This window comes from Pezoporus wallicus, unplaced genomic scaffold, assembly GCF_028554395.1.
Source record: "Pezoporus wallicus isolate ANWC-B61680 ecotype Strahan unplaced genomic scaffold, APGP_CSIRO_Pwel_v1 contig_11080, whole genome shotgun sequence".
NCBI classification, from domain to species: Eukaryota; Metazoa; Chordata; class Aves; order Psittaciformes; family Psittacidae; genus Pezoporus; species Pezoporus wallicus.
This window is the reverse complement of record NW_026641314.1, coordinates 26,736-45,128: the sequence shown is the minus strand read 5'-3', so window position 1 is coordinate 45,128 and position 18,393 is coordinate 26,736. Positions and strand designations below refer to the sequence as shown.

Below are 18,393 nucleotides of genomic sequence, written 5' to 3'. Positions count from 1 at the left end.
GCCCACCTTGCAAAATACAGAGTAGAAGCCTGACAAGGCTGCATGTATAAGACATACCAACACTTCAGTCAACTGAATGAAATTTGAAAAACTTCTCAAATATGTTGCCTTTTGCACTTGATTTACCTACAGAGAGATGGCTACAAAGGACTACTATGAAAAACTACAGCTATATTAAATTACAAATTAAATTACTAAATTATTATACCTAAGCTCTTTTTTAGACTGATGCTATTAGTCTGAAGCTACAGAACATGATCAAGACAGTAAGATCAAAGAACTGTCTTTGCAATCACATTATGCTTCACTGAATACTGCAGCAGTACATTTCATCTTAAAAGTCCATTTTGGTTTAGTAATCTAATTTGTATTAACCAAACCTGACATGTCTAAATATTCTTATCTATTTCCTTATAATTAAACCACCCAAAACCTGATGAGAGTCCTAGTCTCTATTTGAGTTCCATTGGCCCAGTCTTGCAGATTCATACCATGTTGGAGTCTATTAGTAAGTACTAAGAAAACATATTGGAAGTAAGGAAACCACAACTATATGTGTAATGTTGACAGATCTCAAATAGTTAAAACCAACTAATCTTTCCTTAATATCCTGCAAAACATTACTCTGTACACCAAGTTCTTATTTGTGCAATTACCCACTTGGCAATACATCTCATTTGAAACCTTTATTTACCAGTGTACCATAAAGTTCCTATGCTGTGTTGATCATTCACTATGGAAGACAGCTGCTATACAGGCCTCTATTTGGTCCCTGTAGATCCCTGGAGGTAATTTCCACCTAAAACTTTAGAGCAATTACTCTGCAACAGTTTATATTGGGTCAACACAGCAGTGTTTACTCTTCTAACATCGGATTGTCCTCTGAGAGTTGTGTAGTGTGCTTTACTTAAGCCACATTCAGTGTTTATTATTGTTTCACCTATAGTAAATTAAGAACTATGTTGCTGAGATATAAATGGAGAATGGGGTTATCTAGTTTTACAGCAGCTGCTGCAAGCACCTTTATATAGCTGCTGAAATGTTATTCTGTGATTTCATACATTCAGTACTCTTCAGTGGACTGTAACAAATACTCTGCTTCTCATAACAGTACTCTGTAACATAGTGCAGCTTATGTGATTTTGTACCATTTTGTACCAGGACAAATAAGGATACAAGGTGTGAAATACAGAAGGATCACACAGTTAAAAGCTCAGAACTACTGCAGCTTTTTGCTGCTGTTCTTCTCCTTCAGCGCTTTCAACAGTTACCTTTTCAGTCATAAGACTTTATCATCGTGAGAAGGAATTATCTTCCATTACTCACACTGTAATGTAGTTGCTGACTGGTATATCTGGGCTTCATTCATTTTGGAACTCTTTTTAGGTACTATACCACACACCTGCAGGTTTTCAGCCACTACTTTACAAGCTGCACAGCCTATATGATTATTCAGGATTCTAGAAGGAATACATGTAATAGATTTGCTCTTTGTCCATGGTGGTACTACAGGACCTGCTGGAAGTGCATGTGTTTTGGTTGCAGGTTTTACCTGCTAAGTTCTAAAAACATTTGGTAGTAGTATCTTAAATTTCAAAGCTACTCAAACACATTTTGATATTCAAGATTCTTGAGTCTCAGAATTGACAGAAACTATAGAGAAAATACTGTGGCGTTAGACTTACAGGTGGGAAACAAGAGTTCCAGGATGCTGTATCTTCACTGCTTGTACTTAGGCTAACATTGCAGTTATTCATCTGTGATGCACTCAGCCCATGGGAGATCCCAGTATCCCCTGATTCTTCACTTTGCTGTCTCTTCATGCTAGCCAGCATCTGTAGTTCAGATGAACTGAGTCTATTTGACTGGTAGTTTTCCCAGTCATACTCCTGTGAAATAAAATGGAGTAGTCAACAATATAGACAGGCTCACTGAACAGAATATGGGAATGAAAGAAATACACTGGAGAATCTCGTGGGGAATCTTCTAGAAGCTACAACACTAAAACATGTTTACTAGAAAAGATTAGTTAACAGATTCTTGCTCAGCTACGAATATCAAACATATTTAGATGTAATTACAGAAGGAAGAACACAAACACTGTTATGGACTACAGTCTGGATCCTGGGTGTTTGGTGAAGTTGCTGTTCTACTGCAATTACAAACAGAAGATAAAAGCAGGATTTCAGAAGTTCAAAAACCCAGCAGCTATGCTTAAGCATCAAATGCAAATCTTGAAATAAACCCGATCACACAGTTATCATAGCACCATAAACACCAGCAACATAACATTTAGTTATTTGTCAAGTACAGCATAAAATTTCTCTGGAAAGCAACACATGTCAGCACTAAATTTTAAAAGTTATTTTGGTAACTTGCTAGTGTATAAACTAAAATAAATTACTTCAAAATAAACAGTACAGCAACATTTAATACCTTCAGGTTATGGTAACACAAACAGGACATTTGTTTTTCAAAACACTCATGGATATGTGTGAGTGATTAATAAAATATTATACAGGGTCAATTATTCAGCTCCACAGACGTATGACGTATACGGCCCACAGAAGATGTTAAGACACTGGACACTGATTCTTCTTATTTTAGGGAACCAGTACAATAAGGCATGCATATATCCTAGATTTTTACATACATGGCTTAGTATTTCACACACAAAGTGCTCACTTTCACTAGAAAAAAAACACCTCAAGAACTCAGAGGCTACTTTTTGGTACCCATATATGCAGTCTGCCACTTTGTACAAGGTATAAGGTGATGACAGAAGCTGTCAGCACAGCTGCCACCCCTTTTGTATCTGTGGCTTTTGAGGTCCAGGCTTCATTCCTGAATACATTACTATTACCATTTTTAATTCTAAAATAATACAGGATGTTTTCCCTAGACCCTTACTGAATGTAAGTTATTAGTTATTTTTTCACTTCACATGTTACACTGGAAAGTCTTCTTTGCTGCATTAGTATTCTACCAGATCTACAGCTGCTATAACTTCTATTGATCTTACTTAAGATGCTGAAGTCCTATTTATTTTCTTATACAGGTGCCTTCTGCATTTATTTGATTATTGTAAGAGAAGCTTCAGTTTATCTTTCTTCCCTCATATATGAAGCAATTGGCATGCAGCATTAAAATGGCAGCATGAACCAGTGCTATGCAGAATAAAATCACTAAGCATTGAAATAACATTTTTTTCTCCTTCTCTTTATAATAAAGAAAAACATTGCCCAAGCCTGCTTGTCTTTTCCTTTACAGCTATGAAGAAAGATGATAGATTTTTGTAAGTTTTACAAAATAATTCAAAACATTTGTTTCTCCCTCCCCAAGCTTATTTCAAGTTGCCATCCTGTTCTCTTTATGTGTTACGGTCTCACTCTAGAAACTCCACATTCAGAAAGGAGAACAGATGTCCTATCAGTTTTCTGTGCTAAACATTGCATACAATAAATTCCTTGTAGGAAAGGAGAAATAGTTCGGACTATTTATTTTGTAGCTTGAGATGCCCACCACAGACTAGCCTCTTCACAAATTATGTATTGTCTCAGCCATAGAATTTGAAGTTAAGTTCACTCTGTAATTTAGGAGAAACTTCTGATGTAAGAATTAATTTTGCAATACTTGTAAATTTGCCTAAAATTAATATTTCATTTAGTAATTAAAAGCTTATCTTCTCTTTCTGCATATCCTCCCCTTCTGATAAAGTATTTTTATTAAATGCTTAACACTGTCACTAGATTGACAAAACATTTTGGAAAGTTTTTTTTATATATAATGACATTTGCATTCTTCTAGGTTCAAACAATTTACTCAGGATTGTGTGAGTGTAGTTACATGTGCAGAAAACTTTAATTGCCAGCTATCTGCATGCTTGCAATATTACCCAGAGGGCTGCACTTCTTTCTTAATTGAAAATATTTGAAATTAATAATAGAGAACTCTATTAAAACATGAATAAAACATTGCAAGCAACCACGTCCTTAAAGTGTATTAAATAGCCAGCAAATCAACTGCAGGAAGACTTGGTTAAGCATTTTTTTTCTTTAGCAGTCCTCCATATAAGCAGATTAGAAAAGTCTACTTCTCCATAAACTCCAATACCCTCTCATACAAAACCATCCTTTCATACATCATTCTTAAAACAATGAGCACTGTTTCAAAATGGAAATAAAATTATTACATGCCCACAGCCAACAAAAAAAGTCTCCAGTGTTCTCTCACTGTAGTTAATATATGTCAGCACTTCTTTTCCTGAAACATTCAGGTCCTAGAATACTAGTTTCTTCCTGCAGAAGTGCTCCAGCAAAACTACTTTTTGAGTATGAGGTCAGAAGATACATTCAAACAGCTTATTGTATAAATCTTAAAACTGACAACATTCTTAATAATTATTTTTTTTCAAAGAACATATGTAACTTTATAATCATATGAAACATAATGTTTCATAGAGCCACAAAGAAGAGACTCTTACAATGGTTTGTGTAGGAAGGGACCTTAAAGCTCACCCAGTTCCAACCGCTGCCACAGGCAGGGACACCTTCCACTACAGCAGGTTGCTCCAAGCCCCATCCAGCCTGGCCTTTAACACTGCCAGGGATGAGGCATTTATTCTTGTGGTCTCAGCAGTGGTACCCATTTCAAGATATTACTATCCAAAACCCACTCTTACATCAATGATCATGCAGTTGGAAGACTGAACATCCTTGGGTAAAATGACAAAAAAGTTTAAAGAACAGCAATCCTGGGACTAAATACCCTAAAACTCCTTGACTTGTAGAAGAGACAGTTGCAGGGGTATAGGATACACAGCCATCAAATAATAAGTGGCACAGGTAAGAACAGTAATTAAAAAAGATTATTCATTGTTTCTTGTAACAAAGACAAGAATGAGAAAGCACCAGGAGTGAGCCAGTGCATTCAAAACAAATAAAAGGAGGTAAGTATTTTCTTCCCACACACAGTAGTTAAAACTCTGAAATCCACTTTCACAGCCAAAGGCCATACAGCTACAAAAAGCAGCTACATCTATGGAAAAAAATTCCACCACCAGTTACTCACCACAAAGACAATGCTTTTCACTGAAGGAATTGCTTAGCTATGGGGCTGCTGGAAGGCAGCCTGCAGGGCATGTTGGGGAGGTAGCACTGGGTGCTTGCTCTCTCCTTGCTGTTTGTTTTTTCTTTTCCTAACCCTCAGCAACTGAGTGCTGCTGGACAGAAGATGCCAGCTACATACATCTTTGGTCTCACAGGGTATTAGCTGATGTCTGAAAAAAGAAGATTCCTGAAGCCTGAGGAGGAAGTGTGGCCTGTTTCACTCAGATGCTCAGGAATAAATCTGATCTACTCCTAACACATTTATAGAAGAGGTCACATGTTATAGAATACAAATCTGCACTAATTCTAAGCCCAAAAGAATTCTATCCAAAACCATGGAACATAAACATACTATTTCATTTGTGATTTACAGAATATACTTGATTCTTAAGCTCCAGTTCCTGATTCAAAATACATCATTATAAGCTGAAAAGAGAATCAGCTATTAAGAAATATTTAAGAACATAATCAGCTTCATACTTGTTCTTTGAATTACTGCATGTTTCCATAAGGAGACTCCATGAAGGGAAAAAAAAAAAAAAATCCAGGAATAAACCAACACTTTGATGAATGTAAAAATTCTTCTAGTATCCTGGGAATTTAGCCTATGACACAGCCTTACTGCTGGCCCTCAATCACAAAATTTATTATTTTCCAGGGCTATTGCAGACAGACTATGAAGTATCCCATGGCAGGGGGTTGGAACCAGATGAGCTTTAAGGTCCCTCCCAGCACAAACCAGTCTGGAAATCTGTGACACTCCTTGTCAGTGGCTCTGACACAGTGACCAACACTCATGTCCCATTGATTGCTGGCAGCAGAAGTGGCCGCTGAAACTACTGGCAGCTTGCACTGGTTGCAGCAGCCAGTCACAGGTATCTGAAATTATCCTTGCGGCCATGAACAGGCAACATGCTTTAGTGCGAAGCGACCCTGTCCATGGCAAGGGGGTTGGAACTTGATGATCTTAAGGTCCTTTCCAACCCTAACTATTCTGTGATTCTATGATTCTATCTACATTAACACTTTTTCTATGGTCCCCCATTAATCTATCAATTCAAAGTCTGTTGATTTTCCTTTGTAATCTTTCACACCAAAACTGACGTATTTCCAAAATGTGAGCTGCTCAATGACACTTCTTTTTATCTGTAAACCTCTGTGATTTCTATTTGGAGTACTATTTTGTGTGCCTCAAAAAACTACAAAATCAACTTTGAATAGACTGAGCTCAGTAAATACTGTTATGATGAAACCAGAATGTATCTGGATGAAACACGTATTATTTCTCAGTTGGTGAAAATAAGTATATCTAATATAGCTTTCTATACAATCTAGTAACTCAATTTCAAAGTACGAATCACTTACGAAACTCTGTGTTGTCAGACACGAATTTTCTCTTGAGATCTTCTTTGGTGATTTTTTACTGACAGATCTTTTTAATTGATCAGAAACTCTTTCACAGATTTCATTTTTCTCAGATCCATTTGAAAATTCTTTAAAGAATGCCGATTTACTTCTGGTTGGAGACAGAGAAAGAGTAGGCTTTAAGCTTTTCTGAGAGGTAACAGAATCTGTTTTGCTCGCAGTGGAACTCTGTGGTTTTGATAAGATAGTCTCTTTGAGGTCATGTTTGCTGTGTCCCTTATTCTTCCAGGAGTCATTTCTCCATGACATCCTCTTTAACAGGCTGTCTTTAAAAACTGCTGAATCAGGTGTTCCTGGCCTGCTGTGGCTGATCTCAAGGTTCTCTGTTCTCTGGATAAATTCACTGTTGTCATCCTAATTTTAGGAAACAAAGCAAGAATGATTCCCTCTCGTCATCACACAGTGCAGTTTTACATAACCTTAACATTTGAAAAGGGCTCTTTAATCTCCGCTGCATAGTTCTCACTCTGCAAGGATTCTGAAAACCAGCTGCTCTTCCTGGCAACTACACTGAGTACAGCACAAACATCTTACATAAAGTAATCAAAAGCAGAAAGAGAAGGAGAGGGAGACAAGATGGCACTTTTCAAAATGTCAGCCCAAATTTAGAATGCTGGTAACCTCCCAAACCTGAGTGTTACGAATGCTCCATCCCTGGCAGTGTTCAAGGCCAGGTTGGACAGAGCCTTGGGTGGCACAGTTTACTGTAAGGTGTCCCTGCCCATGGCAGGGGAGTTGGAACTAGATGATCTGAAGTTCCTTTCCAACCCTAACTATTCTATGATTCTATGATTCTATGATCGTCATTTCAACAGAATTTATTACAACTGTAAACCTAAAGTAAAAACTCCACAATTATGTCTTTTCACTGATTATTAATATTCCATATTTTCATATCACATCTTCAACTTAAATGTAGAAGGAATAACTCATGCTGAAATCACTTTACTCACCAGTGAGAATACTGGAATATCAGATTCAGCACCATTTGAATATCATTTAAGAGTTTTGGAGATTACTTTGTTAACCTTAAATTCATGCTTGAAACAATGTCTCTGCAAAATACACCAGAATCAAGAGTATGATGTTCACTCACACCAGATCTCAACAATAAACATCAAGACCAAACACATGGAAAGAAAAATAATGGGGAAACACATCCAGCATTTGCTCAGGATTCTTATTCTCAAAGAAGAAAGAATCAGAGAGGCCTCATCTTCATTTCATCATGCTGGTCATCTGCCATATGCCACCGCAGTGGATGCAAGACAGTATGTATGTATTACAAGATTCAATTAAGACATTGAAATACCATCTTCATTATGCCTCCCAAAGCCAAGGTGCAGTCCTACTGCTCATGAAAGTGATCCAAGTATTTATATCCAAGGTACTGATTTCAGTGAGTCCAAGACTGGATTACACAGAATAAAATGCACATTCAAGGAAATAATCCATCGATTTTATTAATGATAAATGTTTTGGAAGTTTTAGTCCCTCACTTAGTAATTGCCTTGAAACAGCAATCTATATTTCCCTCTTTTCCATGGATTTTTATTTGCCATAAGTTATCTTAAAATCTGTGCTGGAAACCCATATTAACTTAGGTTAATTGAGGATGCAATACTACTAAAGAAAGCCCTGTATTTTTTTTCACACACACATTAGAAATAAATGGACAACTCTGATTTATCTAAAGCTTAAATTCCTCCAGCCTTTCCATGTCTCTTCCACTAGTTCATACTTATTTAGGCTCTTGAATAATTTGTTAAATACTAAATCATGAAATGGTGCCAGAAACATCAATAAAGCTTGCTTGATTAACTGTAGCACAGCATATGTAAACTGAAGATGAGACTCATTTTCCTGAGGAACGAGCACTTCCATTGATGTGATGTATTCCTTGAAAGATGCAGATAGGCAGTTCTGGATACATAAAACTGACTGCTTTTGCTGTGTTGTAATTTTAAGATCATTCTGATGACTCTAGAGGGCCACCTACTAGGAGCAGATGGATACAGCCCTTGTGTTCACTGAGCTTTAATCCCGAGGTATCAGAGTGAAGTCATCTATCAGCCTTTGTAACGGCACATTATCTTAATTATTCTTTGAATTGTAGAAGGACAGAAAAATTCTCAGTTTCTTCATTGAAGGCTTCTCTGATGAACTTGCCAGTTACACGTAGAACACATTTTTGATAGCACTATGTGACATGTGGTCACACCTGCTACAGTCACAGTCTTTATTAGCAAGAGTTCTCGGGGTTGCTCTGGGTTGGGCAGAAACCATAAATGCTGCCATGGCAAGTTTACATGTACATAGTCCCTGACAGAAATTCGAGATGAAAGCACATGCACGCCTAGAATTACAAGATAAGTCACTTGATGATGAATGGTTCCAGGAGAAGAAGCAATTTTTATCTTAAACTGATTATTTGACTCTGATAAGTGAATAACAGCATTGGACTATTTCAGTTACTAATTAGAAACCAGTAAGGGTAATTTAGAAATGCTGTTTTCAGTTTGCAGAATGAAACATTCCCTCCCCAAAAGCCTAAAGTTACAAAAACTGTATAGTTCTAGCACAGATATTCTGTGCATCTTATGGTTCATAGTATATGCAACATAAAGAGAATAAATACTTATGTGAAATTCATCCTGAAATTCAACTTCTCTCTTATGTATTACAATTAAGTAAATACTTTTGTAGATAATACTTTCTACAAATTTAATAAAAGAATTCTTTGAAATCAAAACGGTTCTACATTTTTAGAATGGTATCTCATATAGTACTGCTCATAGAATCATAGAACAGTTACGGTTGGAAAGGACCATAAGATCATCTAGTTCCAACCTCCCTGCCATGGGCAGGGGCACCTCACACTAAACCATGTCAGCCAAGATTCTGTCCAACGTGGCCTTGAACACTGCCGGGATGGAACATTCACAGCTTCCCTGGGCAACCCATCCCAGTGCCTCCCCACCCTTACAGTAAAACACTTCTTCATTTTATCCCATCTAAACTTCCCCTGTTTAAGTTTTAACCCGTTACCCCTTGTCCTATCACTACAGTCTCTAATGAAGTGTCCCTCCTCAGCATCCTTAGAGGCCCCCTTCAGATCCTGGAAGGCTGCTATGAGGTCTCCATGCAGCCTTCTCTTCTCCAGGCTGAACAGCCCCAACTTCCTCAGCCTGTCTTCATACGGGAGGTGCTCCAGTCCCCTGATCATCCTCGTGGCCTCCTCTGGACTTGTTCCAACAGTTCCATGACCTTTTTATGTTGAGGACACCAGAACTGCACACAATGCTCCAGGTGAGGTCTCACGAGAGCAGAGTAGTGGGGCAGGATCACCTCCTTCGACCTGCTGGTCACGCTCCTTTTGATGCAGCCCAGGATACGGTTGGCTTTCTGGGTGCGAGGGCACACTGCCGGCTCATGTTCATTTTCTCATGCACCAATACCCCTCAAGTCCTTCTTCGCAGGGCTGCTCCGGATCTCTTGTCTGCCCATCCTGTAGCTGTGAACTACCAGGTTAGCTAAAACTGATTTAATTCTGAAATTCTAGAACTTTGCTTGAGATAAAGTCTTACGGGTTTAAGTTAATAAATAATACAATGCCCTAGATAATAGTAAACGTCCCACAACTACAGAAGAAGAGAAAATTTGTGTTTCTCATAATTAACATCAGCATTTTGGGTTCTCGGAGATGCAGAACATAAAGCAGTTCAGTCCATCTTGCTATTATGAAACTTGGCTGCATTTTATTTCTCAGCTATATGCAACAGAGCAGAATGCTAAAGAACAGATTTTATAATTCAAAATGAAATAGAATGTTCATAAAAGTTAGAAACTGTTTTAGTAGTTACCATAATGACACAAAACAACTATTGAGTGCATTGACAGCTTGGTGAATTTCTATATAGAAACAGCTGATACATTTGATAAAGAAGTATTTTTCTTTCATTAAATTTATTGCTGAATGATTGCCACACTGCAAAAGAACTGAAGTTGGTGATGCTGACACAGCTCAGAGAGGACATAAAGTAGAAATACCAATCATCAACAGATATGAAAATGCTGAAATTTCTTAACTCACTTTTGACAATAGTGGTGGGCAAAAGAGTCACAGCTTGCAGTTTTAAAAGGCACATGAAAGCCTTATTTTCCCCACTCTTGCTCAACCCTAACAGACTTACATCTTTCTCAAACCTGTGATGCAGGTTTTCCTAAAATCTTTTTTGTTGTAAACATGCACGATACTCACATCTCTGTTGGCACAAGGGCTGACAGGTTTAGGTTTGTCTACACGTTACAGAGGGAACAAGTTGCCCCACCAAGCTTTGGCTGCCCCATTCCTTACAGCATTCAAGGTCAGGTTGGAGGGGGCTTTGAGCAACCTGATCTAGTGGAAGGTAACCCTGCTTGTGGTGAGGGGCTGGAGGTAGATGAGCTTTATGGTTCCTTCCAACCCAAACCATTTTATGATTTTCACAGCTGTATCCAGTTAGGCAAAGCACCCTGACAAAGACAAATCTACCTGGAGATATACAGGGAAAAAGATGATTTATCCCCTATATTGCCTAAAGACAGAATCTCATCTTTGGAGTTTTACAATGAAGACTACTTTATCAATAATTACATGTACAAAGTAGCCTACCTCTTCACTGCTGTCAGCTCCTTGAATATTATCTTCAATCTGGGTTTTCCCATGTACTCCGTTACTATCTTGCTTCAAATCCAAATGGAAAATGCCACATCCTGGTGATGTATCTGGAGAATTCCCATGAGGAGCTGATCGAGGTCTTGATGAAAATGTGAAAGTCTCTTTATTATTCACTTGGTGATCACCTGTTTCATTGCTGTGATGTTCAACTGAGGCATTCTTTGGCAAGGTTACATTACAGCAGGCTGAATCTTCATCAGCTACAAACTGCTCGCTCCTATCCAATTGAACACTCTCAGTGAGACTTTTTGGAAATACCCATTCATCTGAAACGTAAAATGCTTACTTTAATGCCAAATATGTAAGTTGCACGTTACCCTGATTACTCACTTTCTCTGGAAGTTGTACAGCAAAAGAAATTTTTCTAATACAGAAACATTCTGCTTATCAGATTTATATAGCTGGAAGTGTGAGGAGGATGCAATGAAAAAGATCAGGCTGCTTTCCAGGTGAGGCAAGGTTAAATCAGAACATTTCCAGATCACAGTTCAAGAAATCCACAGGCTCTGATAGATGACGTGCAAACCTGCGATGTACAAATCTGAAACTATTTAACTGTTAAGATTTGAAGCTGTTCAATTGAATTCCATTCTAGGAAAACATAATTTTATTAAATTTGGCTATTGATCTTCTTTAGACTTTTTTGTGGTTGACATTTAAAAAGAAAACACACATAGTTGGTGGAAAGTTGATATTACAAACTGATGCTTCTTTCTTACAGAAATTCTACAGTTATTTTTATGTCCAGAACCTATGGTTTAAATCTCAATTTCAAACTATAGCTCTGATGAAAAATAGTATGACATGAAAAATTAATTAAGATCTCTGTTTCACCAAGTTTCCCTGAATACAGGCAGTACTAAACTGCCAATTTTAAACCAACAATAAGCTACAGAAAGGCATTTAAAGACCGAGTGCTCCAAATAAACATGAAAAGGCCATTTCTGTACTCTTACTGTTAACTTACATTTTACTGTTTGGAATGATTTTATAGAAAAAAATGCCAATTTGATTGATTAAAACCAATTTCAAACAGCATCTGAGAAAAGGAGAATTGCTCAAGTATGCAATACTCCCTTATCTTCATTCAAAGTAGTGTGGTGTGGATTATTCACTAGATCTTGAAACTTTCTGGCTCCATAAAACAAATTTACCATCAACCATATTAAAAAAGCCTCAATAAAAAATTACTAAGACCATAATAATGAAATAGCACTGCACTAATAAAATCCTTGCTGTCACAGAAGACAGTAAGTTTGTTATGGAATTCTAGTCTTTTTAGTTTTGTTAGAGAGGATTATCACTTTCAGGCAGATTGAGCTGCTTTGAGAGATAAAAAAGAAAGTCTCAGCCACCATAAATGAAGGCTGAGACTTCATTTGATGACATCTCATTTTTTTTATGAGGGATTTGATGAGGGAGATGCTAGGAGAAACAGTTGTTTTCTCACCGAGTTGCTGTGATTTTCCCAGTTTACTAAAGATAGCTAGTAAAGCTGCCAAACTTCAATATTCTAAACAGCAGTTTGTACTAGGAATCAGTGAAAAGTGGGGACCTGACACATGGATGGCTTACACCTACATGTTCCAGAAGAGACTTCAGTGTGTAGATGAAGACCATCTATAGGCATAAGCCCCAAGCTTTTTCAAGTAAACTCTTTTTATTTTAGATAATCATGCTGCTTAAAAACAATCTAGTAGATCGTTGTCTACTGTACAGAAAAAGATCTATTTTGCAAGTATATAGAAATGTCACCTTGCTTTTAATAAAGACATGAAATACAAATATGTAAGTTATGTAATTTATTTTAGGTATGTGTTGGTCTAGTCTTTTCAAGAGCCTCAGAGACATTAGTGCTTTTAAGACATTCAAAACTTTTAAGAACCAACTTTCATTTGTATAAGCCAAATGACCTTCTCTTCTGATCAACAGCTACAAGTTTTTCAAAGGAGGATAGTAGAGCAGAATTGTCCTGTCTTTGATCACTCAAGATGCTTAGTCAGCAAACTGGAATTATGTTTTGGATGCTAAATCTACAGTGGTTTAAACTCTTTTTATTTTTTTCCCCAAGACAACTATATAAAAATTTTCACCTTGCTGCATTCTTCAAAACAAAAAATATCTTCAAAATTTCCTTTGCTAAAATATTTTTCCTATCTTAGCACTCTGTGATCTTCTGAACAATCTGGCACCCACCCTTTCAGCTTAATCTAGACACATTTTACCAGGTTTCAATGGCAGTGGCTTGAACAAGACCAAGATGTGTAACATATACTCCTTTAGTATTCAGAAGGCCTTTTCGCCCATCATGAAATTAGGTTTGACATGTATCATGCTGTATTTGCAGTTTTCAAATACGCACTAATAGTTCAGACCACTGCAAAGAGCCCTGTATGGTTATACACAAGCACTTCATGAGAACCTGCTAATTTTTATGCACAAAGGACAGTGAATGAGTAGGGAGAAATGGCTTCATATTTATTATGGCCTACTGACCTAATAACAACCAGCTTCCCCAACTGCTTCACCTTTCTATTCTCATTTTAGAATGCCTTCTAATGCAGTTGCTGCTGTTTAATTTGCAGAGGTCATTAGAGATAAAAATTTTGTAATGAATTCTGAAGCAAAAGAAAAGGTGTCAAACCACTTGGGGTTTGGGATTTTAAGCCAGTTTTGAACAAAGTATCAAAATATGAAAGAAAAAATCTGAAGTAACTGTTTTTGTCAACTGTTCAGAGAATAGGAAGCAGTTAAGACACTTAAACTCCTGCCTCCTTCTACTGGTTCTGCCCCAGACATCCAAAAACTTCATACACATCACTTCCCATTGTGAGTAAAAGTAATGTCTTTACTCAGATGTAAAGCACTTCAGAAATATAAAGAAGCACTTTAAAAGTTTTAGTGTCTGCATAATATTTAGCCTGAGTATTCAGGTTGTTTAATCTAATGTCTGTAAAGAGCACTTGCTTCCAGAGGTGTTTCCAAGACTCATACTTGGGTTAGTAGTAAGTTAAATGCAAGTATTATTTTGTATGCCATAGTACTTAATGTAATATATAGCAGAAGACAGAAAAGTCTGTAACGCTTTAAGATGGCATTTTATGCTATGAAGTTCAGCAATTTCTGCAACCTGTAGTCAGTGTGGCATTCTGTTGACAGACTTCAAGTGAAAGACGGGGGAAGTTTTGGACCAAATCAAATCCTATTATCTCTCTACCACAAACTGCACTTACTGGATTTTCTTTTTAACTCAGTGTTTCCATATCAATTTTAATGAACAATTTAGAGTACTTTAGCAAAATATGCAAACTACTCTGTAATCACAACACTGCAACAAACAAGATAGATGCAAGAATTATCACCTAAACATCTAACTAGTTCTTCTATGTAGTGAGACTTATGCTAAAGCTTCTAATACAGCCGAACATTTTAATGAAGGTTTCAGTCTTGCCTAAATAAGACTGACAAACTATAAACAATGCTCGCTCATTTTATTTTATCCCTTGCTTTAAAATATTTTACCTTTGTAAAGGTACTGCATAGAAGACATGCTGAACTGAGGTCTATAATATATCTAAAAGATACTATCATGAATAGCAGGGACTAACCTCTAAGGTTACGAAAGCTACACTATCCCCATGATATTTGTATCAATATTTACTCACAGTTCTTGTTGACAGAACTTGTTTTGACCACAGTAGAGGTGGGGAGCCAGAGACCACATAGGCTTGATTTTGCTTGGGGAATGTGGTTTTTTGCCACTGACTTGTCACAGGCATATGGACATTAGCGCTTTGTCACAATTTGGACTTGATGATCTTAAAGGTCTTTTCCAACCAAGTTTGTTCTATGATTCTAAGTGGCAGGACTATGCTTTTGGCTAAGTCATCACCACTGAACAAGGCTTGTGACTTGTTGACTGAGGCAAGATCAGTTGTTGGGAGTTTCCTGACTAGAACATCAATCCTGGGGTTTCTGGGGTTACAACAGCTTTCATTCTCATAAACGCATGCAGTAAAATAGCAAAAAACCCCTAACAGCAAGTATGGATTACTGTCATTGTCCCAGTATACAATGCTTCAAAAATCCCAATGATTAAACAAAATGGAAATAACCCACAACATGAAGGAAAATTTCTTTGGTTAACAAAGGCTATGCCTTTTAATAGAAAGTAACATCACTTCTTTATACAATTAATGTACTTTCCAGGCATATACAAAGCAAGTTGGCACTGCATGACAAAAAAATACACACCTTTTGGCAGATAGGTGTGAAAGGGAAATACACCATAAGCTCTTGTGTCCTTCTATGGAAAAAAAAAGTAATTTAACCACTGAACTTTAAAAACAAAACCAAATCCCCCTGATATTACATAGACACCATAATTAATATCCTAAACTCTTATCTGGGACAAGTAAAAGTTCTCACACATGTGATGTTTGAGTCCTTAGTGTTAAATTTAATAGGGATTTAAAGAATAAATTATTTTTAGTTCTTTCCTTTTAATCAAGAGAGCATGAAATTTTTCTTTTTTTATTCATCCACTGCCCTGGCACTCTGCTTAATCCTGCAAATCTTTATCAATGCTTAAAATCAATTCTCTTGCAAGGTGTTTGATTCCCACAATCCTCCACAACACATACATTTATATTTTCTATTAACTGCTTCTGGGTGCTCTGAAATTTATGTCAGTCAGTCAGTCCCCCACACCACACACAACTTTAATATAAAATAACATAATATGAGCACCATACCACTGGTTATCTTCCACGTGGTTTTGGATGCATCTTTTAAAGATAATCTCCTATGACTGTTCTTGTCTGCTGATGGTCCCTGTGATGAGTCAAGCTGAAAATCTACTCTTCCACTCTCAGAGTTACCCTGAGTCTGAATTGCAGGGTCTGAAATACAACCCAGAAGCTTATGAAATACCTGTGAACATGCGTATTGTGTGCTTTTTTTACTTCAGGCATGAAGAAACAGCATACACAGCTTTGTCTTGGGATACAAACATCTTCCAAACAGGAATCTTGTAGGGCAGCAGGAATATGATAGTCACAAGAAAGTAAAAATTTAACACTAGGCATAGAAGAAAGGCAAACCACAGCAGTTATAAGAAAAGGCTTGCAGAAGCCTGCAAAATAATCAAGAATCACTGCAGCACCTCAGTTGCATACACAGTACGAAGCAAAACTGAAGATGTGTACAACCTGCAGCTACTGCCACAGGGTTGTAATCCCCGGCTCAAACACGAGTATCTGCAGAGAGAACAAGCATTTATGCAAGCTCATGAAGGAGAATAAGCTATGATTTAATATAAATGTCCAGTAATTAAAAGGTAAGATAAAGGATATGAAAAACAGAGAATTAAGTCTTACACTCTGAAGTCAAAATCATGCAAAATCTCTGGCAGCTTGTGAACTCTACAATATTCTTCGCTTTATGCTCTTACCATGTTGACATATATCTTTAGTTGTTTGGCGAGTATTCCTTTTGACTTCGTGATCTAAAGAATCATTGCATGGTGAGAACAACAGCTCCAGTCTCTCAGTGTCTTGTATGGATTCAGCTCCCCTTCCCTTGCCTTGAAGTCGGCAAGATTTATTACTTTTGCTACTGCGGGTCTTTGTTACCTTGAAAGACATGATTTTCTTAATGAAAGTCAGAAATGTAACAGCTTTCAAAACACTCAAAGGTAAATACACATTTTAAATTAAGCTTATTTGAAAAATACAATGTTTCCAAATACTTATTTTTAAAAAAAAAAAGTATGATCTTTCAGGAAACTGAAATGAAGAGTTTCTGCTCTGCGTCACAGCTCTCATAAGGAAAACTACACACACACAAACTTCATCAGGCTAGATACTAAATTCAGGAAAGTAAGAACGATAAGAAGTCAGAGTGATTTCAGTAGGAAGAGAACTCTGCAGGCATAATGCTGAAAATAGATCAGCCTTTTCCAGTTATGTTTTGTTATCTTTGAAAGTATAGAAATTCCACAATCTCCCTGTGATGCTGTTCCAGTATTGAACCACTTTATTGTTACAACCAGTTAGAGCTTCCCTGCAAATCTGGGACTCTTGTCTCTTCACTGCACCTCTGAGAAGATTCTGGCCTGTCTTCTCTTCAATCCTGCATTAGTTGAAAGTAGGAACTAGATTGTCCTGCGGCCTTCTCTTCTGCGGGCTGAACAAACCCATGCCACGTGCCGTAGCCACCCAAGCATTTCACTTGCCCTCCACTGGATGTTACAGTATCTCTTATTCTGGAGGTCCACAACCAAACACAATACTCTGGACATAATCCCACAGTTCTCAAAAAAACCTTTAGTGTGACTCCTCTGCTTGTCATCATTTCCTTTATAAAAGTGCCAGCAGTTCTGTCGTAATTTAAGCTTTCTTACCTCTCCAGATACCCTTGTGCTGACTCTTCTGTTTGAAGATGGAGGTGGCCCAAAGATCTTTGATCCAAATGCAATATGCGATACATCTCGAGTTTTACCTGTGCGCATATTGTGTTGTCCTCTATTAATTGAGCTACCTAAGAAAAATAATAGTTTTATAAGAATTACAGTACTTAGAAAGAATGAATATGAATTTCTTCAACTGGATGTGTCATCAAAATGCGTCATTAAATGTTGACACTAAAGATAATTCAGGCATTTGATTATCAAAGAAACAAAATTTAGTAGATAAAAAGAACATTTCCCATTTAAAATGTACTTAAATATACCAAAGCTTCTATTTTCAGAAAGGACAACTGCAACAATTTGAAAAACATGTCTGGAAGAATACACCCTATGTTCTTAAAATTGGATTAAGGATAAAGATTAAACTGAAGGCATTTCCTTTCCATGCAGGTCAAAGATGCTACTGTTAATTATTTTACTACATATACCTAAAAGCTATAGATCTTTCTAGTCTGGACAATAAAACCTGAGCTGTGTTTTAAGTGAACATTCATTATTCTGTTTAGATCTATCATTCACACTATTGTACTCATTTAAGTTTTACAGTCCTTTCTATTTTGACAATCCACACAAGAAGCACTGATTTTTGAATACAGACACTCAGAAACGGAATTCCAGAGTTTTTTCTGCTATTTCAAAAGCAAACTTACAATCCAACTTCACAACAGAAA

The 18,393-nt window shown here is 37.1% G+C and overlaps 1 protein-coding gene across 6 annotated transcripts in view; it reads right to left on the bottom strand.

The window, feature by feature from the left end:
* Nucleotides 1-18,393, bottom strand: part of CFAP20DC (CFAP20 domain containing) — a 55,638-nt gene that overhangs the window by 15,671 nt on the left and 21,574 nt on the right. For all 6 annotated transcript variants that reach the window (XM_057422818.1, XM_057422820.1, XM_057422819.1 and 3 more), the window contains 6 exons: nucleotides 17,657-17,793; nucleotides 16,706-16,886; nucleotides 16,008-16,154; nucleotides 11,188-11,519; nucleotides 6,474-6,887; nucleotides 1,686-1,889 (listed from right to left, as the gene is read on the bottom strand). In XM_057422818.1, the coding sequence (XP_057278801.1) occupies nucleotides 1,686-1,889; nucleotides 6,474-6,887; nucleotides 11,188-11,519; nucleotides 16,008-16,154; nucleotides 16,706-16,886; nucleotides 17,657-17,793 (1,415 nt within the window). The remainder of the gene's footprint in view (nucleotides 1-1,685; nucleotides 1,890-6,473; nucleotides 6,888-11,187; nucleotides 11,520-16,007; nucleotides 16,155-16,705; nucleotides 16,887-17,656; nucleotides 17,794-18,393) is intronic.